We start from the raw sequence: 23,489 nt of genomic DNA, 5'->3' as shown, positions 1-23,489 counted from the left end.
ACCACCTCCATTCCTTACCCTAGTTGGCTGCAGTCCCATGCTGCCTAACCTCTACCTATATGTGATTATTTCTACTTAACAAGAAAGACCAAGAGAAAGTTTAATCATTTTAAAAAATAATAATAAAAAGGTTTTGATTGAGTATATAGAGAAAGGCTATTTCCTCTGATTGTGGGAGTGACCGGAGATTCAGTAACAAAGTGTCATTGCATTAAATCTGCTACTGAGATTGAGGAGAGAAATTTGGATAATTTTCTTGATGCAGTGTGGTTGAAGTTAAGATCATTGCGTAATTTCCACAGAAACTGGTGTAACACTTGAACCAAAGAAAGGTGAAGGGGTAGGGTGAGGGAGCAAGACAGCAGAATCACATTAGAATTGATACAAATCCATGGAAGGAGAAGAGGGGCAGTATTGTAAATTTGGGGCGATCTCTGATTGTACTCCCTGTTTTACTGCAGCTCACCTCAACAGATTTTGATGCCATGAAACCGATGTTGCCCAGACTTGAACAGATTGCAGTGTTACATCCTGACCCTGTTATACAAGAGTTGGCATCAGATTTGCGCATTACTATTGCTACCCATGGAGCATTCTCCACTGAAACAGTTGCCACAGCTGCACAAAGCACAATGGGCAACCAAAATAAACCAACAAAGTCCAGCCACCCAAAAGAAACTTGTCCAGTGACTGGAAGTCAACGACAGTCACCCATTTCATATAGTGTTGGTGGGATGGAACACAGGAACATGGCCACCTCTGGTAACTCTCCCAGGAACTTCCACCAGATACTTCAGATCGCCTTTGACCCCGAGGTCCCTACACGAGCAGCTGCTCTAAGGACAATTAGCCACATGGTTCAACAACGTAGCCCTGATGCTCTCAGCAACCAAGAGAAGGTTCTATCGGTGAGCTTTCTTATTGTTTTCTTGGGATTGTTGCACATAGTTTTGGAATCATATTGTGAATGACTGAATTCATTGTGAAATGCTGTGCATAAAGTATGGTATCAAAAGTAGAAACTTTTCATTGATGTAATGAAGAAAGTATGCACAACAATCAACATTCAACTCTGGATCAGAAAAATTTAGGAATAATTACCATGACGGAAGATCATTTGAGACTGTGCTGGCTTTCTGTAAAACAGTCCAGTTGTTCCCCTTCATCTGTACTGCCATAGCCCTGCCAATTTATTTTGCTCGAGTGCTCATCCAGTTTCTGGTTACAATCATTCTCCTGAACTTCCACCACACTTGTAGCAACAGCTTCTGTGTTATCAACATTTACAGCACAAAAAAATTCTTCCTTACCTTTCTCACCAAAAATCTCAATGTGACACCTTGACCATGAGGACCCACTTTTCTTTGTCCATTGAATTGAAGCTTGTAGTAATTTTGTACCCTTCCTTCAAACCTGCCCTCAACTCCAAACTTCCAAGAACAATAACCCCAGCTGGTCGAGCCTAACCTTAGCTAGAATTCCTCATCCTGAAATCTTTTTTGCTCTGCATTCTTTCAAACTTCCTAATGCAATATTCTTGTTGTAGCTGAACCAGAGTTTTATACACATTCAATGTAACATTCCTACTTTTGTATTCAATGTCTCGATTTCTGAAACCGAAGATCCAATATTCTTTACCATCTGCTGTCTCAGTATATCGTTTATGCTTCCTCTGTTCCTGCACACTCTTCAGAATTGTCATTAAATCATATTTTTTTTCCCTATCCCTTCTGCCACAGTTTTACACTTCTTCAACATCAAAGGTTATTTCAAACCACTTTCATCAAAGCCAAAGGCCAAATCAATGCAAGTTTTAAAATTAATAATTTTACTGAGTGAAGTGCAAGAAAATGATAGAATAAATAACAGAGTATTGATCACAGATTAAGATCTTTATTATCAGGATTCACAGTCTGACCATCATTTTATCTATTATTGTGAAGATAAAAGATGACATTGTAATATTCCAAGATCATGGAGTCTTACGGAACAGAAGCAGACCCCTTGGTCTAACTTGTCCATGCCGACCAAGTTTCCCAAACTAAACTAGTCCCACCTGCTTGCGTTTGGCCCATATCCCTCTAAACCTTTACTATTCATGTCCCTGTCCAAATGTCTTTTAAGTGTTATAACTGTACTTGCATCTACTACTTCCTCTGGCAATTCATTCCACATAAGAAGCACCATTGATATGAAAAAGTTGCCCCTCTGATCTCTTTTAAATCTTTCTTCTCTCACCGTAAAAATATGCCCCCTAGTTTTGGACTCCCCCAACCTAGGGAAAATACCTTTGCTATTCATCTTATCTACGCCCCTCGTGATTTTATAAATGCATGGTCTAGGAGGATAGGAACTGACAAAGCCCTTGAAGTATATAAGGGAAGTAGGAAAAAACTTAAGCAAGGAATTAGAAGGGCTAAAAGGGGTGATGAAAAGTCATTAGTAACCAGGATTAAGGAGAATCCAAGGCTTTTTATCCATATATAAAAAGCAAGAGGGTAACTGGGGAAAGGGTTGGCCCACCCAAGGACAAAGGAAGGAATGTATGTGTGGAGCCAGAAGAGGTAGGTGATGTCTTAAATGAATACTTTGTATTGTTATTCACCAAAGAGAGGAAATTGGTGGAGGCTGATCTCAGGGAAGGGAGTGTCGAATTTCTAAACCAAGTTGCTATTAAAAAGGAAGAGGTGTTGTGCATCTTAAAATGTATTAAGATAGATAAGTGCCCTGGTCCTAATGGAACCTATCCCAGGATTTTGAGAGAGGCAAGAAAACAAATTCCTGAAGCCTTTGACAGACATCTTTGGATCTTCTTTGACCACGGTTGAGGTCCCAGAGGACTGGAGAATAGTCAGTGTCGTCCCATTGTTTAAGAAGGATAACAGAGATAATCCAAGAATTTATAGGGCCGTGAGTCTCACCTCAGTAGTAGGGAAATTATTGGAAAAGATTCTCAGGGACAAGATCTACAAGCATTTAGAAGCAAATGGACTGATTAGCGATAAACAGAATGGTTTTGTGCAGGTGACATTGTGCCTCACTAACTTGATCAAATCTTTTGAGGTGATGAAGATGTTTCATGAGAGGAAAGCAGTTGATGTTGTCTACGCAAACTTCAGTAAAGCCTTTGACAAGGTCCCTAATGACAGACTGGCACAAAAAGTGAAGTCACATGGTATCGGGGTGAGCGGGCAAAGTGGATACTGAACTGGTTTGGTCATAGGGTCAGGGTTGTGGTGGATGGATGCTTTTTGGAAAGGAAGGTTGTGACTAGTGGAGGGTGTGACTAGAGATCAGTATTGGGACCTCTGCTGTTTGCAGTCTACATAAATGATTTGGAGGAAAACATAGCTGTTCTAATTAGTAGGTTTGCGGGGCGATACAGAAATTGGTGGAGTTACGGATAATGATGACTATCAGAGAATACAGCAGGATAGAGATCAGTTGGAGACAAGGGCAGAAAAAATGGCAGATGGAGTTTAATCTGGACAACTGTGAGGTGATGCATTTTGGAAGGTCAAGTACAGGTGGAAATTATACAATGAATGGCAGAAACGTAAAGAGTACTGAGATGCAGAGGGATCTGGGTGTGCAGGTCCACAGATCACTGCAGGTGGCAGTGCAAGTAGATAAAGTTAAAAATCACACAACACCAGGTTATAGTCCAACAGGATGAAGGAGCGTCGCTCCGAGAGCTAGTGTGCTTCCAATTAAACCTGTTGGACAGTAACCTGGTGTTGTGTGATTTTTAACTTTGTACACCCCAGTCCAAAACCGGCATCTCCAAATCAAGTAGATAAAGTAGTAGTAGCCTTCATTGGAAGGGGCATTGAGTGTAAGGATAGACAAGTTATGCTGCATATTAAAGAACTTTAGCTAGGCCACACTTGGAATATTGCATACAGTTCTGGTCACCACACTACCAGAAGGATATGGATACTTTTGAGAGGGTACAGAAAAGGTTTACCAGGATGTTGCCTGGTATGGGGGATTTTAATTCTGAAGAAAAGTTGGCTAGACTCTTTGTTTTCACTGGAAAGCAGAAGTTGAGGTGCGACCTGATAGAAGTTTGAGTGCGTGGGTAGAGTGGCAAGTGTGAGGCTTTTTCCCAGGTGGCGAGGTCAATTACTAGGGACACAGATTCAAGGTGCAATGGGGGAAGTTTAAAAGAGATAAGCAAGGCAGTTTTTCACACAAAGGATGGTGAGTGCCGAGAATGCGCTGCCAGAGGAAGTGGTGGAAGCAGACAATAGCAGCAAACAAGAAACTCCTGGACGAATACATGAATAAGAGTGGAACAGAACGATACAGATCTTGACAGCGAAGACAGTTTTAATATGGAAGGGCAAAGTGTATCAGCAGAGGTTTGGAGGTCCGAAGGGCCTTTTCCTGTGCTATATTATTCTGTGTTCTCTATAAAGTCACCCCATAACCTTCTACGCTGTAGTGAAAAAAGTTTCAGCCTGTCCAGCCTCTACTTATAACTCAAACCCTCCAGTCCCAGCAACATCCTGGTAAATCTTCTATGAACCTCTCCAATTTAATCATATTCTTCCTGTTGCACGATCACCAGAACAATACATGGTCATCCATCTGTGGCCTCACCAGCATCCTGTACAACCTCAACATTATGTCCAAACTTCTGTACTCAGAGGTCTGAGCAATGAAGGTAAGTGTGCCAAATGCCACCTTAACACTATCTACCTATGACACAACTTTGAAAGAGCTATGTACCTGAACCCCTTGGTCTCTCTGTTCGAGAATACTACCCAGGGCTCTACTATTAACTATATAAGTCCTGCCTTTGCTTGTTTTACCAAAACGCAGTCGAAATTAAACTCCATCTGCCACTTATCAGCCCATTTGCCAAATTGATCAAGATCACTTTGTAATCTTAGATAACCTTCTTCAGTGTCCACTGTACTACAAGTTTGGTGTTATCTGCAAACTTAGTATCCATGCCTCCTAAATTCTTCTCCAAATATAAATGACAAACAACAATGCACCCAGCAGCGATTACTGCAGAACACTGCTGGTCACAGGCCTCCAGTTCAAAAAACAATCCTCCATGACCTCTGTCATCTATCGTGAAACCAATTTTGTATCTAATTGGCAAGCTCTCCCTGAATCCCATGTGAGAAATTCACCAAAGATCCTTAGATAGCACCTTCCAAACCTAAGACCACTTCCATCAAAAAGGACAAGGGCAGCAGGTACTTGGGAACACCACCACCTGCAAGTTCCTCTCCAAGCCACTCACCACCCTGACTTGGAATTATACTGCCGTTCCTTGACAGCCATTGGGTCAAAGTGCTGGAATTCCCTTCCTAACGGCATTGTGGGTCAACCCAGTGCAATTGGACTGCAGCGATTCAAGAAAGCAGGTCTTCACCATCTACTCAAGGGCAAACAGGAAGGGGCTATCAATGCTGGCCAGCCAGCGATGCCCAAGTCCCACAAATGAACATACAAAAAATAATCTGTCTACTGTGCCATTTTATGTTCAAATTCAGTTAGCTGTTTGGGGTTCATAGCATAAGATCATAAGACATAGGACCAGAATTAGACTGTTTGGTCCATTAAACCTCTTTCTCTATTAAATCATAGAACATTTGGCACTGATTATTGCACCACCCTGTGAAACCAATCTGAAGCCCATCTAACCTACACTATTCTATTCTCATCCATGTGCCTATCCAATGACCATTTAAGTGCCTGTAAAATGTGCAAGTCCATAACTGTTCCCGACAGTGCGTTCCATGCCCCTACTACTCTCCGAGTAAAGAAACTACCTCTGACATCTGTCCTATATCTTATCACCCCTCAATTTGAAGCTATGCCCCCTGGTGCTAGCCATCACCATCCTAGGAAAAAGGCTCTCACTGTCCACCCAATCTAATCTTCAGATTATCTTATATGTCTCAATTTAGTCAACTCTCAACCTCCTCCTCTCTAACAAAAACAACCTCAACATACTCCACAACCACCTGATGAAGGACCAGCGCTCCAAAAGGTTGGACTATAACCTGGTGTTGTGTGATTTTTAACTTTGTACACCCCAGTCCAAAACCGGCATCTCCATATCATAACCTCAAGTCCCTCAGTCTTTCCTCGTAAGACCTTCCCTTCATGCCAGGCAACAGCCTAATAAATCTCCTCTTGAACCCTTTCCAAAGCTTCCACATCCTTCCTATAATGCTGTGACCAGAACTGCACGCAATACTGCAAGAGTTTTGTACAGCTGCAGCATGACCTCATAGCTCTGAAACTTGATCCCTCTACTAATAAAAGCTACCACACCATGTGCCTTCTTAATAGCCCTGTCAACCTGGGTGGCAACTTTGAGGGATCTATGTACATGGACACCAAGATCTCTCTGCTCATCTACAGTACCAAGAATCTTACCATTCATCCAGTACTCTGTATTCCTGTTACACCTTACAAAGTGAATCATCTCACATTTTCCGTATTAAACTCCATTTTCCACCTCTCAGCCCAGCTCTGCAGCTCATCTACATCCCTCTGTAATCGAATACATCCTTCAGCACTATCCACAACTGTACAGCCCTTAGTGTCATCCGCAAATTTACTAACCCATCCTTCTACGCCCTCACCCAGGTTGTTTATAAAAATCACAAACCGCAGTGGACCCAGAACAGATCCTTGTGGTACATCACTCGTAACTGAACTCCGGGATTAACATTTCCCATTAACATTTCTTAAAGAACTCAATAAGGTTTGTGAGACACAACCTAGCCTTCACAAAATCGTGTTGACAATCCCTAATCAAATCCCTATCTGGTAGTGTGGATCCAAATACGGATGAACTGATCTCCAGGATGAACATTTCCCATCAACCACCACCTTCTGTCTTCTTTCAGCTAGCCAGTTCCTGATCCAAACTGCTAAATTGCCCTCAATCCCATGCCTCTGTATTTTGTGCAGTAGCCTACCATGGGGAACCTTATCAAACTCTTTACTGAAATCCATATGCAACATATCAACGGCTTTATCCTCATCTATCTGTTTGGTCATCTTCTCAAAGAACTCACCCTTCACAAAACCGTATTGACTATCTATAATCAACATCATCCTCTCTAGATGATTATAAATCCTATCTCTTATAATCCTTTCCAACACTTTACCCACAGCCGAAGGCACACTGGTCTATAATCATCAGGGTTGTCTCTACTCCCCTTCTTAAACAACATTTGCTATCCTTCAGTCTTCTGATACTATTCCTGTAGATAATGACGACATAAAGATCAAAGCCTAAGGTTCGGCAGTCTCCTCCCTGGCCTCCCAGAGAATCCTAGGATAAATCTCATCCCTAGCCCAGAGGGTTTATCTATTTTCGCACTTTCCAGAATTTCTAACACCACCTCCTTGTGAACCTCAATTCCATCTAGTCTAATAGTCTGTTTCTCAGTATTATCCTCGACAGCACTGTCTTTTTCCAGCATTAATACTGATGAAAAATATTCATTTCCCTTAACACCTCTGTCTCCACACACAACTTCCCACTACTGTCCTTGATTGGCCCTAATCTTACTCTCGTCATTCTTTTATTCCTGATATACCTATAGAAAGCTTTAGGGTTTTCCCTGATCCTATCCTGCAACAACTTCTCATGTCCCCTTCTGGCTCTTCTTAAATCTCTCATTCAGTCTTTCCTGGGTACCTACTAAATCTCAATCGCCCTAACCGAGCCCTCACATCTCATCCTAACATAAGCCGCCTTCTTCCACCTGACAAGACATTCAACTTCCTTAGTAAACCATGGCTCCTACGCTCGACAACTTCCTCCCTGTCTGACAGGTATGTACTTATTAAGGACACACAGTAGCTGTTCCTTGAATAAGATCCACCTTTCTATTTAGCCCATCCCCTGTAGTTTCCTTCCACATTCTGCACATCCTAAGTCTTGTCTAATTGTACCGTAATTGCCTTTCCCCAGTTGTAGCTCTTGTCCTCCAATGTATACTTATCCCTTTCCATCACTAAAGTGAACAGAACTGAATTGTGGTCACTATCACCAAAGTGCTCAGCTACCTCCAAATCTTAACACCTGGCCAGGGTAATTACCCAGTACCAAATCTAATGTGGCCTCTCCCCTTGTTGGCCTGTCTACATACTGTCAGAAAACCCTCCTGCACACATTGGACAAAGATTGACCCATCTAAAGTACTTGAACTATAGCATTCCTAGTCAATAATTGCAAAGTTAAAGTCCTCCATAACAATTACCCTGTCAGCCTTGTTCATATTGAGAATCCGCTTTGCTCTCCTTTCCTCTAAGTATCTGGAACTAATGGGGGCCTATAGAAAACTCACAACAGGGTGACCTGTCCTTTCCTGTTTCTAATCTCAATTGACGAGTCCTCACATGTCCCATCTGCCACCGTAATACAGTCCTTGGATGCTGCCTGACCTGCTGTGCTTTTCCAGCACCACTCTAATCTTGACTCTAATCTCCAGCATCTGCTGTACCCTCTTCCGCCTAGAAATCCCAGGTACTGACCCATGCTGCAAGTTGACCCACCTTATTCTGGATGCTCCTGGCATTGAAACAGAAACCCTTCAAACCAACCTCTTGCTTGACCTTATTTTGGACCTCCATACTCTCAACCTCTTCTATACGAAAACTACAATTTAGGTTCCCATCTCCCGATTGAATTAGTTTAAACCCACCTGAAGAACATTAGCAAATATCTGCCCCAGGATATTGGTACCCCTCTAGTTCACGTGAAGATCATCCTGTTTGTAAAGGTCCCACTTATCCCAGAATGAGCCCCAATTATCCAGGAATCCAAAACCCTCTGACCTGCACCATCCCTGTAGCCACATGTTCAACTCCCCTCTTTCCCTATTCCTCGCCTCACTATCACCTGCCATGGACAAGAAACCAGAGGTAACAACTGTATGTCCTAGCTGTAAGCTTCCACCTTAGCTCCCTGGATTTCTGCCTTAAATCCCCATCTTTCTTCCTACCTATGTCATTGGTGCCTACGTGGACTACGACTTGGGGCTGCTCCCCCTACCCCAGAAGGATCCCGAAAACATAATCAGAGACATCACGAACCCTGGTACCTGGGAGGTAACACACCAACCTTCAGTCTCTCTCATTCCCACAGAACTGCCTATCTGTCCCTCTGACTACAGAGTTTCCAGTGACTAATGCTTTGCTCCTCTTCCTCCTTCCCTTCTGAGCAACAGGTTCAGACTCTGTGCCAGAGACCTGTGCCCCATTGCTTACCCCGGTTAAGTCCCCCCCCCCCCCCAATAGTATCTAAAACAGTATGCTTTTTGTTGAGGGGAATGGCCACAGGGGATCCCTGCACAGCCTGCCAGTTCTCTTTCCGCTCATCTACCTCCTTGTACCTAAGGTGTGACTACTTCCCTGTAACTCCTCTCAATAACCCCCTCTGCCTCCTGAATGATGCGAAGTTCATCCAGCTCCAGTTCCCTAACGCAGATGCTGTTAGCAGGGACACTGGTGGGACCTTACCTCCCACATTCTGCAGGAGGAATATTCAATTGCCCTAACCTCCATTCCCACTATTCTAAATTCCCAACAAGGCTCCTGAATACCAAAAGTGAGAAAAAAAGAATAGTCACCTTTTTTTTTTGGATAGAGGGAGGAGGATGCATGGGAGATACTACCTGAGTAGTGTTTCGGATAAAGCAATTGCCCAATATAAAGCCTCACTTACTCAGCAGTCCCATTTCCACTCCTCCTCAGCTTGCACTCTGCCTATACACAAGGTAAGTTTTTAACCTTGACTCCTACCTTTCCTGCAAGGTTTGTGAAGCTTTGTAGCTCAGGTTGAGGTTTAGGATGTAGGTTTGCTCGCTGAGCTGTAGGTTTGATATCCAGACGTTTCATTACCTGGCGAGGTAACATCAGTGGCAACCTCCAAGTGAAGCGAAGCTGTTGTCTCCTGCTTTCAATTTATATGTTTGTCCTGGATGGAGTTCCTGGGGTTTGTGGTGATGTCATTTCCTGTTCGTTTTCTGAGGGGTTGATAGATAGTATCTAGATCTGTGTGTTTGTTTATGGCGTTGTGGTTGGAGTCCTAGGCCTCTAGGAATTGTCTGGCATGTCTTTGCTTAGCCTGTCCCAGGATAGATGTGTTGTCCCAGTCGAAATGGTGGCTTTTTTCATCTGTGTGTAGCGTTACGAGGGAGAGGGGGGTCGTGTCTTTTTGTGGCTAGCTGGTGTTCGTGTATCCTGTTGGCTAACTTTCTTCCTGTTTGTCCTATGTAGTGTTTGTGGCAGTCCTTGCATGGAATTTTGTAGATGACGTTGGTTTTGTCCATGGGTTGTACTGGATCTTTGGAATAGAACACTTCCAACGAGCCACCACACACTGCAGCACAGACGAACTTCGGAAAACAGGAGAACCACCTGTACAATGTATTCAAGAAGAACGGATACTCAAAAAATACAGTCCACAGAATCCTCAGGAGCAAACCACGACAAGCAGACCTAACACAGCCAGAAACCCTAACCACCTTACCATACATCAAAGAAGTCTCAGAAATGACAGCCAGACTACCAAGACCCCTCGGAATCCTAGTAGCATACAAACCCACCAACACTCTCAAACAAAAACTAACAAACTTAAAAGACCCAGTACAACCCATGGACAAAACCAACGTCATCTACAAAATTCCATGCAAGGACTGCCACAAACACTACGTAGGGCAAACAGGAAGAAAGTTAGCCACCAGGATACACAAACACCAGCTAGCCACAAAAAGACACAACCCCCTCTCCCTCGTAACCCTACACGCGGATGAAAAAAACCACCATTTCGACTGGGACAACACATCTGTTCTGGGACAGGCTAAGCAAAGACATGCCAGACAATTCCTAGAGACCTGGCACTCCAACCACCACGCCATAAACAAACACATAGATCTAGATACTATCTATCAACCCCTCAGAAAACGAACAGGAAATGACATCATCACAAACCCCAGGAACCCCATCCAGGAGAAAGATATAAATAGAAAGCAGGAGACAACAGCTTCGCTTCACTTGGAGGTTGCCACTGATGATGTTACCTAGCCAGGTAATGAAACGTCTGGATATCAAACCTACACCCTCCTACCTTTCCGTTGAGCCTCTGGTCCTCGCTGTCGCTCCTCCCACTGCAAATGCCACCAAGAAAATGAAGGATGGGTGGGAGACGCTACCTGAATAGTGTTTTGGGTAAAGCAACCACCCAAATATAAAGCCTCACTTACCCAGCAGTCCCGTGTTTGCTTCTGCTCCATGCCTGATATGCTTCTCAACTCCACACCTCCTTTCACCCCAGAACTCTTAATCCCTTTACGAATCAAGAACCTATCTCTGTCTTAAATGTACTTAATGGTGTGGTCTCCACAGCCCTTTATGGCATTGAGTTTCACAGATTCACCACCTTCTGGCTGAAGAAATTTCTCCTCCTCTCTGTTCTCAAGGGTTGGCCCTTCACTGTGAGGCTCTGCCCTTGGTCCTAATCTCTCCGAGTAATGAAAAGATCTTCTCTATGTCTATTGTATCTAGGTCTCTCAGTATTCAGTTAGATCACCCTCATATATCTAAGTGCCATCATCCTCAGCCGCTTCTCATATGATCATTTTTGTAAACCTGCTCTGGACCTCCTCCATCACCAGCAGATCCTGTCTTAGATATGAGGCCCAGAACTACTCATAGTATTTCACATGCAGTCTGACCAGAGCTTTGTACAGCCTCGACAGTTCATCTTTGCTGTTGTATTCTGCAAGGTTATAAGATTGTAAATGGCATGAGTACATTGAAAAGTATAAACCTTGAAATGAATGCTAACATTACATTTGCCTTCCTTACTGCCAACTGAACCTCCATGTTAACTTAAGAGAATCTGAACTAGGACTCGTAAGTTCCTTTGTCTTCAGATTTGTGAAATCTTTCCCCACGTAGAAAATAGTGTACATCTCTAACCTTCCTACCAAAGTACATAACCTCTCTCATGTCCATATTGTATTCCATCAGCCACTTCTTTGTCCACTCTCCCAACCTGTCCGATTCCTTTTCCAGCCTCCTGCTACTTCAACACTACCTGTCCCTCCACCTATCTTTTTATGTGATCTGCAAACTTAGCAACAATGACCTCAGTTCCTTTGTCCAGATAATTAATGGACAACATGAATAATTGTGTTTCCAACATGGAACCCTGTGGAACTCCATTGGTCACTGGCTGCCATCCTGAAAAAGACTCCTTTATCCCTACTCTCTGCTTTCTGACAATCCTGTATCCGTACCAGTAGCTTGCCCCTCACACCATGGACTGTTACCTTATTAAGCAACCTCCTGCACTGCATCTTATCAAGATTCTGGAAATTCAAATAGATCATGTCCACTGGCTCGTGTCTAACTTGGTCATTACCTCCTCAAAGAATTTTGACAGATTTGTCAGGCATGACCTCCCTTAATGAAGCTGTACCGATCCAGCCCTATTTTACCATGCACTTCCAAATACTCTGCAACCTCATCCTTGATAATGGACTCTAAAGTCGTACCAGCAATCGAGGTCAGGCTAACCAGACTATCGTTTGCCCCCCCCCATCCCTCATGATCTTGTTAAATGGCAGAGCAGATTCGCAAGAGCCAAGTGGCCTGCCCTTATTCCTTGTTTGTATGTTCGTAACTGAAGATGATTGAGTCTACAACACTATTACTGAGTTTTGAGAAGATTTGTAGCTCAGGTTGAGGTTCTGGATGTAGGTTTGCTCACTGAGCTGGAAGGTTCATTTTCAGACGTTTCGTCACCATACTAGGTAACATCATTGTGCTTCCGGATGAATCGAACCTTCCAGCTCAGCGAGCAAACCTACTTCTACAATACCAACTGAGGACCTCCTGCAGTGGTGTCCTGGGAATTCATTGATTTCCAAAAACTGCCATCTTCCCTTCTGCTCAGTATGATTCTAAGCATCCAACTGCTTTCTCTGATTCCCCTTGATTTCAGTTTTGCTATGACGACTCAATGCCACACTCAGTCAAATGCTGCCTTAATGTCAAGGGCAGCCAATCTCACCACCTGTCTGAAATTCACCTCTCTTGTCCTTATTTGGACCTCAATTATAATGAGATCATGAGATACGTGGCACTGGCAGAACCCAAACTGAATGTCAATGAGCAGGTTATCGCTGTGTAAATACTCTGCTTGATAGCACTGTCGGCAGCACCATTCTTTACTTTGATGAACAAGAATTAGACAGATTAGATTTGTCTTGTCTTTTGGGGCAAAACATGCCTAAGCAATTTTCCACATTGCTGAATATTTGTCAGTGTTATGTACTGGGACAGTTTGGTTGGGGTATGGCTTGTTCTGACGTATTGGTCTGTTGTCAGGACCTTTGCTTTGCCCTGCATGCTCAGCTTTTTCTTGATATCATCCAAAGTGAAGTGAGAGGCAATGCATTGAATTATGATGTTGGGTACTTCAGGTAGAGACTGAGATGGATCTTCCACTTCCTAGTGAGATAATAGTATCAGATTCCATGGAAGCTCTCAGAATGCAATTTGAGTATGGACAGAGGACTTTTTTAATCAACATTTTGGGCATATTATAATACTTGTGGCAGATAGGACTTGAATGTAGACTTTCTGACCCAAAGTTAGGGGCATACCTCTGTGTCACAAGTCATTTTCAGTGGATGTTGCTGTAAATAATGCAGCTAGATTGCTTGTTTCTGATTCTGTTAATGGTTGTTATCTGCCTCATGTTGGTTCTCATTGAAGTTTTATTATTTTAGGTGTTTTTGGAAAATCTGAAGCATGAAGACTCCTTTGTTTATTTATCTGCAATTCAAGGTAAGAAATATTGCTGAATGAAATACTCCACCACCTAAAAACAATTACAAATTGTGCTATCCACATTACAGATATATAAAATAGGAGCAGAAGTAGACAATTCAGTCTTTTTGAGCCTGTTCTGCCATTCATTAAGAGTATGGCTGATCTTTTGAGTTTAACATTCCACATTCTTATTTACCTTGATTTTCCTCTATACACTAATAAGAATCCATCTACCTCCACTTTAAAAAATGTGTAATGATCCCTGCCTACTAAAGCAGAGTTCCAATGTTGAACATTAGCAAAACTTTGCCGTTTCATGTCTCGCAGCCAATGCTTCATTGTTTGAACTTGCAGCTTGACAGTCATAGTGAGGTGATTTATGTGACCAAGTCTACGTCACAAACACAGAACAAAAACACAAAAACCTGTTTCTCTGATCTCCAGCATCTGCAGACCTCACTTTCTCCTCGAAGAACTCCCATAACCCTTTCTGCTGCCAGTCTGAAACCCAATAGTGTTAGCCTGACATTAAGTCGGGAGCATACTAAAATTGTTAGAAATGATATTTTAAAATACAATAACTAGCCACTTAGAAACACATTTTATAAAAGAGAATTTGTTTCTGAGCCTGTTGGATTTAATTTGTTTGTGTGAATATAAATGGCTGAATTGAATGGGTATAGAAGGGGTGTAGTGGTACGGGGGATATGGTGTCTTTGAATTATCAGAAGCCTTTACACATATTTCAGTAAGGGCTAATGAGTAACTTGGTAGAGAATAGGGCCTCTGAAATGTGAATAAGTTCGCCTACGTGTGGAACCAGAAGAGGTGGGTGAAATACACATGGCACTCTTCGTCTTTTTTACCAGGATGTTGCCTGGTATGGTAGAAAGATCGTATGAGGAAAGGCTGAGGCACTTGGGGTTGTTTTCATTGGAGAAAAGAAGGTTTAGGGGTGACTTGATAGAGGTGTATAAGATGATTAGGGGTTTAGATAGGGTCAACAGTGAGAATCTTTTTCCACGTATGGAGTCAGCTATTACAAGGGGGCATAGCTTTAAATTAAGGGGGGGGTAGGTATAGGACAGATGTTAGGGGTAGGTTCTTTACTCAGCGAGTTGTGAGTTCATGGAATGCCCTGCCAGTAGCAGTGGTGGACTCTCCCTCATTATGGGCATTTAAGCGGGCATTGGATAGGCATATGGAGGATAGTGGGCTAGTGTAGGTTAGGTGGGCTTGGATCGGCGCAACATCGAGGGCCGAAGGGCCTGTACTGCGCTGTATTCTTCTATGTTCTACCTCTGACTCATGGTTACGTCATTTCCAACCTCAGGGCCACTACTTGCTTGAACTCTGTCCATGACATCAGTAGTTTGTCAGTGGTGCATTCTGATGAAGGGTCACTGGTCCCAAAATATTGTCTCTGATCTCTACCAGATACTGACAGACTTGAGTTTCTGCAGCAATTTCTATTTTTGTTTCAGAATTTGAGCATTCGTAGTTCTTGATTTTATTAGTATATCTGTGATGCTATAATGCTTCAAACCTTATGCCTGAATTTTTTCTGAAGTCTCTGGTGTGACCACTTCTGATGGCCAATTACTGCATTGCCTAACATTCTCAAACACAACTTGCTTTCAACAAATCTGTGCAGATTAAGCAATAGGAACAAGAGTAGGTCATTTGACCCTATCTGCCTAACCCAATCTCGAATATATTCAGTGATCCACTCTACACTGCCTTCTGGGTAAGACTATTTCAGTGACCCTCTGGGAGAGAAATTCCTCTTCATCTCTATCTTAGATTGAACACTGCTTATTTTTAAATTGCAACCCCTCCTTTGAGATTCCTGCTTGAGAGGAAGCAACATCTACCTTTTAAAAACCACCAGAATCTTTTATGTTACAATAAGATTATCATTTGTTCTTCTAAATGCTAATGAGTAAAGAGCCCAACCTGCTCAACCTTTCGTCATAGCATCTTTGCCTCAGGCATCAGCATGTCATATTTGACCTGAGATGAGCTTCTGATTCATTGCATTATTTCTACCATTGTAACATCGGCTAACTTCACCTCTGCCTGAGCTGACCTGCTTATTCATGTCTTTGTTACCCCCAGCATTGACTATTCCAACACCTTCTCTTTTGCTCATCCCCGACATTCTACCTTCTGGTGAATTTGAGACCCTCCAAAACACTGCCTATGTCTGACTCGGACTATGTTCCTAGCTCACTGAACTACATTGACTCCCTGAGAAGCAATGTATGGTGTTAAAATATTCATCCTTGTTTTCGAGCTACTCCTTGACTTTAACCCCTCCCTATCTCTGTAATCTCCACCCACCATTTAGAACATAAAACATTACAGCGCTGTACAGGCCATTTGGCCTTCGATTTTGCACTGACCTGTGGAACCAATCTGAAGCACATCTAACCCACACTTCCATTCTCGTCCATATCCCTATTCAATGACCATTTAAATGCCCTTAAAGTTGGCGAGTCTACTACTGGTGCAGGCAGTGCGTTCCACGCCCCTTCTACTCTCTGAGTAAAGAAACTACGTCTGATATCTTTGAGGAGAAAGTGAGGTCTGCAGATGCTGGAGATCAGAGCTGAAAATGTGTTGCTGGAACAGCGCAGCAGGTCAGGCAGCATCCAGGGAACAGGAGAATCGACGTTTCGGGCATAAGCCCTTCTTCAGGATATCTGTCCTATGTCTATCACCCCTCAATTTAAAGCTATGTCCCCTCGTGCTAGCCATCGCCATCGAAGAAAAAAAGCCTTCACTGTCCAACCTATCTAACCCTCTGATTATCTTGTATCTCAATTAAGTCACCTGTTGACCTTCTCTCTAACAAAAACGGCCTCAAGTCCCTCAGTCTTTTCTTGTAAGACTTACCCACCATTCCAGGCAACACCCTAGTAAATCTCTTCTGAACTCTTTTCAAAGCTTCCACAGCCTTCTCATAATGCAGTGACCAGAACTATACGCAATATTCCAATTGTGGCTGCACCAGAGTTTGTACAGTTGCAACATTACCTCCTGGGTCCGAAACTCAGTCCCTCTACCAATAAAAGCTAACATACCATATGCCTTCTTAACAACCCTATCAACCTGGGTGGCAACTTTCAAGGATCTTTGTACATGGACACAGAGATCTCTCTGCTCATCTACACTACCAAGAATCTTAGCATTCCTGTTATTCCTTCCAAAATGAATCACCCCACACTTTTCTGTATTAAACTCCATTTGCCTCCTCTCAGCCCAGCTCTGCAGCTTATCCATGTCCCTCTGTAACCAACAACATTCTTCGTCACTATCCACAACTACCAACCTTAGTGTCGTCTGCAAATTTACTAACTCATCTTTCTATGCTTTTATTCAGGTCAATTATAAAAATGACAACAGTGGACCCAAAACAGATCTTTGCAGTACCCCACTAGTAACTGAACTCTAGGATGAATATTTCCCATTAACCACCACCCTCTGTCTTTTTGCAGCAACCAATTTCTGATCCAACTGCTAAATCACCCTCAATCCCATGCCTCTGTATTTTGTGCAACAGCCTACCGTGAGGGACCTTATCAAATGTCTTACTGAAATCCACATACACCTCATTCACCTGTTTGATCACCTTCTCAAAGAACTCAATAAGGTTTGTGAGGCACGACCTACCCTTCACAAAACTGTTGATTATCCCTAAACAGCTTATTCCTTTCTGGATTATTATAAATTCTATAACCCTTTCCAACACTTTACCCATAACTGAAGTAAGGCTCACAGGTCTGTAATTACCAGGATTGTCCCTACTCCCTTCTTGAACAAGGGAACAACATTTGCTATCCTTCAGTCTTCTGGCGCTATCCCTGGAGACAATGAAAACATAAAGATCAAAGCCATAGGTTCTGCAGTCTTCTCGCTGACTTCCCAGAGAATCACAGGATAAACCCCATCCGGCCCAAGGGACTTCTCTATTTTCACACTTTCCTGAATTGCTAACACCTCCTCCTTATGAACCTCAATCCCATTTAGTGTAGTAGCCTTAATCTCAGTGTTCTCCTCAACCACATTGTCTTTTTCTAGTGTGAATACTGATATAAAATATTCATTTAGCACTTCGCCCAACTCCTCTGACTCTGCACACAGCCTCCGGCTGGATGTAAGGGTGCTTGTTAAGATTAGATTAGATTAGATTACTTACAGTGTGGAAACAGGCCCTTCGGCCCAACATGTCCACACCGATCCGCCGAAGCGTAACCCACCCATACCCCTACATTTACCCCTTTACCTAACACTACGGGCAATTTAGCATGGCCAATTCACCTGACTTGCACATCTTTGGACTGTGGGAGGAAACCGGAGCCCCCGGAGGAAACCCACGCAGACACGGGGAGAACGTGCAAACTCCACACAGTCAGTCGCCTGAGGCGGGAATTGAACCTGGGTCTCGGGCGCTGCGAGGCAGCAGTGCTAACCACTGTGCCACCGTGCCGCCCACCAACTGAAAGGTTTGTTTTCCGATGTTTCGCTACCAAAGATAAGGACATCAGTGAGCCTCCAGTGACATATCAGTGAGCCTCCAGTGACATACTGATGGTAAGGCCTGCTTTTTATTTATTAGTTTAAGTTTCCTTGAGTTGGTGATGTAATTTCCTGTTCTTTTTCTCAGGTTCATTGTGTTTGCTGATAGAGTTCCGGTTGGAATGCCATGCTTCGAGGAATTCTTGTACGTGTCTCTTGTTTATTTCTTAGAAACATGGCATTCCAACCAGAACTCTTATCAACAAACGCGTTGACTTGGATCCCATTTACCACCCCCTGGGAAAAAAAAAACAGGAAATGACATCACCACAGGAAGTTGCACCACCAACCCAAGGAAACCTAAATGCAAAAATAAAATGTGGGCCATACCACTAGTGCTCCACTGGAGGCTTACTGATGATGTTACCTACATTGGTGATGAAACATCTGAAAACAAACCTTCCAGCTCAGCGAGCAAACTTGCATCGAGAACCTCAACCTGAGCTACAAATCTTCTTAAAAGTCACTAACAACTTTCCACTACTATGTTTTGAATGGCCCTAATCTTCTAGTCATTGTTTTATTCCTGATATACCTGTAGAAAACCTTTGGGTTTTCCTTGATCCTATCCACCAATGACTTCTCATGTCTCCTCCTGGCACTTCTGAGCTCTCTCTTTAGGTCTTTCCTGGCTAACTTGTAACTCTCAATCGCCTTAACTGAGCCTTCACATCTCATCCTAGCATAAGCCGCCGCCTTCCTCTTGACAAGAGATTCAACTTCCTTAGTAAACCATAGCTCTCATGCTTGACAACTTCCTCCCTGCCTGATCGCTACATAATTATCAAGGGCTCGCCTTGAATAAGCTCCACATTTCTGTTGTGCTCATCCCCTGCAGTTTCCTTCTCCATCGTATGCATCCTAAATCTTGTCTAATTGCATCGTAATTACCCTTCCCCCAGCTATAGCTTTTGCCCTCCCACATATACCTATCCCATTCCATCAATAAGTAAACATTTGAGATAACTGGGCTCATTTAATTCTGGTTTTGTTGAGCATTCCAGTTTTGATAAGTTCACCATTCCTAACCATACCTTCAGATGCCTCGGCTGTATTTGACTACATTTCGAAAAAGTAATTAATTAATTGTAAAATGCTTTTGAGATGTCTGGTGATCCCTAAAGGCATTGTGTAACTACAACTCTGTCAGAGCTTGAAGGACCGAATGGTCTACAACTGTTATTTTCTGTGTTTCTGTTTTGTTTTAAATATAAGTTGTGTGTTGGCAGTTAGATGCAACAGGACAAGTTTAAGTCAAGTGAGAAGAGGGTAATGTGGAGCTTAAGCACTCATTCAAATGACCTGTTTCTATGTTGTAAATGCAATATAGTCTTCATTTTTAGTTCTCCACTATCCATTTACACTGTGCAGTTAGTTGATTTCAGGTTTTGAAAACTAGCCAGACGTTTTGATATCTTCTCTTAAAATTTGTGTCAATCCTCTCATGTGAATATTTGTGTCAATCCTCTAATGTCATAGATAAGCTGCAGAGCTGGGCTGAGAGGTGGCAAATGGAGTTTAATACGGACAAGTGTGAGGTGATACACTTTGGTTGGAGTAACCAGAATGCAAAGTACTGGGATAATGGTAAGATTCTTGGCAGTGTAGATTAGACGAGAGATCTCGGAGTCTAGGTACACAGATACTTGAAGGATGCCACCCAGGTTGACAGGGTTGTTAAGGAGGCATACAGTGTTTTAGCTTTTATTAACAGAGGGTTCGAGTTCCGGAACCAGGAGGTTATGCTACAGCTGTACAAAACTCTGGTGCGGCCGCACTTGGAGTATTGTGTACAGTTCTGGTCACCGCATTATAAGAAGGATGTGGAAGCTTTGGAAAGGGTGCAGAGGAGATTTACTAGGATGTTGCCTGGTATGGAGGGAAGGTCTTACGAGGAAAGGCTGAGGGACTTGAGGCTGTTTTCGTTGGAGAGAAGAAGGTTGAGGGGTGACTTAATAGAGACATATAATATAATCGGAGGGCTAGATAAGGTGGACAGGGAGAGCCTTTTTCCAAGAATGGTGACAGTGAGCACGAGGGGGCATAGCTTTAAATTGAGGGGTGATAGATATAGGACAGATGTCAGAGTAGTAAGGGTATGGAATGCTTTGCCTGCAATGGTAGTCGATTCACCAACTTTAAGTACATTTAAGTCATCATTGGACAGGCATATAGACGTACATGGAATAGTGTAGGTTAGATGGGCTTCAGATTGATATGACAGGGCGGCGCAATATCGAGGGCCGAAGGGCCTGTACTGTGCTGTAGTGTTCTATGTTCTATGATGTTAGGTGGTTACTGAAATAACTATTGTTAATCCTCCTCTGATGCAGAGTTTATGCTGGAAGGTTTCAGACGTTTATACCTTTGTTCAAAGTAGATTGTAAGGTTAAACCCAGCAACTACAGGCCAGTCAGTTTAATCTCACTGGTGGAAAAGCTTTTAGAAATTATAATGCAGGATAAAATTAATAGCCATTTGAACAAGTGTGGGTTAATTAAGAAAGACCAGTACAGATTTGTTGTGAGCAAATTGTGTTGAATTAACTTGCTTGAGTTTTTTTTGATAAAGTTACAGAGATGGCTAAGGTTGATCCAGTCGACTAAAAGACACTGGCGTCATCAACACAAGGTTTACTGAGTGACCAGAAACTAAGAATAATGATGAATGATTATCAGCCTGGAGAAACCTCATTCCTGGAAATAAGAACTTATCCTATAAGAAAGCTTAGACAAGATCTGCCTATATCCATCAGAGTTTAAAAGAATCAGAGGTGATCTTATGAAAACATGATGTTGGGGGATCTGGCTAGGATGAATACCCAGAGGATATTTCCTCTTGTTGGAACAATTAAAAGTGGAGTAAATTGTTTAAGGATTAGAGATCCCCCTTTTAAAGCAGAGATAAGGAGAGCAACTGAGAGTGAAATTCTTTTCCTCAGAAAATAATGGAGTCTGGATCTTTAAATTTATTGAAGACCGAGTTACATTTTCAACAGATGAGGGAGTCTAATTTTATGGGAGCTAAACAGGATGGTTGAGTCAAAACTGCAGACAGATCAATCGTGATTTGATTGAATAAAGGAGCAGTCTTGTAGGGCTGAATGGTCCATTACTGCTCCTAAGTCTTTTATCCCATATGGTTGAGTTCCCCAGAGGTAGATATTAGGATCACTGCATTTCTTTACCTATATTAATGACCTAGACTTTGAATTACAGTGCACAGTTTCATAACTTGCAGGTGGCACAAACTTGGAAATATTATGTGAGGATAATGGTGTTAGGCTTCAAAGGGCACAATGTAGGTCAGATTAATACAGAAGAGAAACCAAGTAATCTAATGTTAAATATGCACGGAGCATTGAAGATGGCAGATTAGGAAACGAATAATAAGGCTGACAGAGCCTGGCCTTTATAAATAGGGATGGAGTGTAAACGGAAGGAATTTATGGTGATCCTCAATTGGTATATTGCGCCCATTTCTGGACAATAGACATTCTGCCCTTCGAGCCTGCACCACCATTCAATATGATCATGGCTGATCATTCTTAATCAGTATCCTGTTCCTGCCTTATCACCATAACCCTTGATTCCACAATCCTTGAGAGCTCTATCCAACTCTTTCTTAAATGAATCCAGAGACTGAGCCTCCACTGCCCTCTGGGGCAGAGCATTCCACACAGCCACCACTCTCTGGGTGAAGACGTTTCTCCTCATCTCTATCCTAAATGATCTACCCCGTATTTTTAAGCTGTGTCCTCTGGTTCGGCACTCACCCATCAGCGGAAACATGTTTCCTGCCTTCAGAGTGTCCAATCTTTTAATAATCTTAAATGTCTCAATCAGATCCCCTCTCAGTCTTCTAAACTCAAGGGTATACAAGCCCAGTCGCTCCAGTCTTTCAGTGTAAGGTAGTCCTGCCATTCCAGGAATTGACCTCGTGAACCTACGCTGCACTCCCTCCATAGCCAGAATGTCTTTCCTCAAATTTGGAGACCAGAACTGCACACAGTACTCCCAGGTGTGGTCTCACCAGGGTCCTGTACAGCTGCAGAAGAATCTTTTTGCTTCTATACTCAATCCCTCTTGTTATGAAGGCCAGCATACTATTAGCCTTCTTCACTACCTGCTGTACCTGCATGCTTACCTTCATTGACTGGTGTACAAGAACACCCAGATCTCTTTGTACTGCCCTTTTACCTAAATTGATTCCATTTAGGTAGTAATCTGCCTTCCTGGTCTTGCCACCAAAGTGGATAACCATACATTTATCCACATTAAACTGCATCTGCCATGCATCTGACCACTCACCTAACCTGTCCAGGTCACCCTGTAATCTCCTAACATCCTCCTCACATTTCACCCTGCCACCCAGCTTAGTATCATCCGCAAATTTGCTAATGTTATTACTAATACTATCTTCTATATCATTAATGTATATTGTAAAAAGCTGCGGTCCCAGCACTGATCCCTGCTGTACCCCACTGGTCACTGCCTGCCATTCCGAAATGGAGTCTTTTATCACTACTCTTTGTTTCCTGTCAGCCAACCAACTTTCAATCCATGTTAGTACTTTGCCCCCAATACCATGCACCCTAATTTTGCTCACTAACCTCCTATGTGGGACTTAATCAAAAGCTTTCTGAAAGTCCAGGTACACTACATCTACTGGATCTCCCTTCTCCATCTTCAGAGTTACATCCTCAAAAAATTCAAGAAGATTAGTCAAGCATGATTTCCCCTTCATAAATCCATGCTGACTCTGACCTATCCTTTACTACTATCCAGATGTCGTAATTTCATCCTTTATAATAGACTCCAGCATCTTTCCCACCACTGAGGTCAGACTAACTGGTCTATAATTTCCTGCTTTCTCTCTCCCACCTTTCTTAAAAAGTGGTACAACATTAGCCACCCTCCAATCCGCAGGAACTGATCCCGAATCTATCGAACTTTGGAAAATAATCACCACACATCCACGATTTCTCGAGCCACCTCCTTCAGTACCCTGGGATGTAGACCATCAGGCCCCGGGGACTTATCAACCTTCAGACCTAACAGTCTCTCCAACACCAATTC

The 23,489-nt window shown here is 42.8% G+C and overlaps 1 protein-coding gene across 5 annotated transcripts in view; it reads left to right on the top strand.

Moving 5' to 3' along the window:
* tango6 (transport and golgi organization 6 homolog (Drosophila)) overlaps positions 1-23,489 on the top strand; it is a 207,085-nt gene that overhangs the window by 124,199 nt on the left and 59,397 nt on the right. For all 5 annotated transcript variants that reach the window (XR_015759906.1, XM_043706471.2, XM_043706470.2 and 2 more), the window contains exons 13-14: positions 462-908; positions 13,788-13,845. Coding sequence is in view for 4 of the 5 variants with exons in the window: in XM_043706471.2 (XP_043562406.2) it covers positions 462-908; positions 13,788-13,845 (505 nt within the window). In the remaining variant the exon portion in view is untranslated. The remainder of the gene's footprint in view (positions 1-461; positions 909-13,787; positions 13,846-23,489) is intronic.

This window comes from Chiloscyllium plagiosum, unplaced genomic scaffold (assembly GCF_037043375.1).
Source record: "Chiloscyllium plagiosum isolate Xiang-an unplaced genomic scaffold, Cpla_swu_hap1 HiC_scaffold_17, whole genome shotgun sequence".
Classification (NCBI taxonomy): Eukaryota; Metazoa; Chordata; class Chondrichthyes; order Orectolobiformes; family Hemiscylliidae; genus Chiloscyllium; species Chiloscyllium plagiosum.
This window is presented reverse-complemented; position numbering and strand designations above follow the sequence as displayed.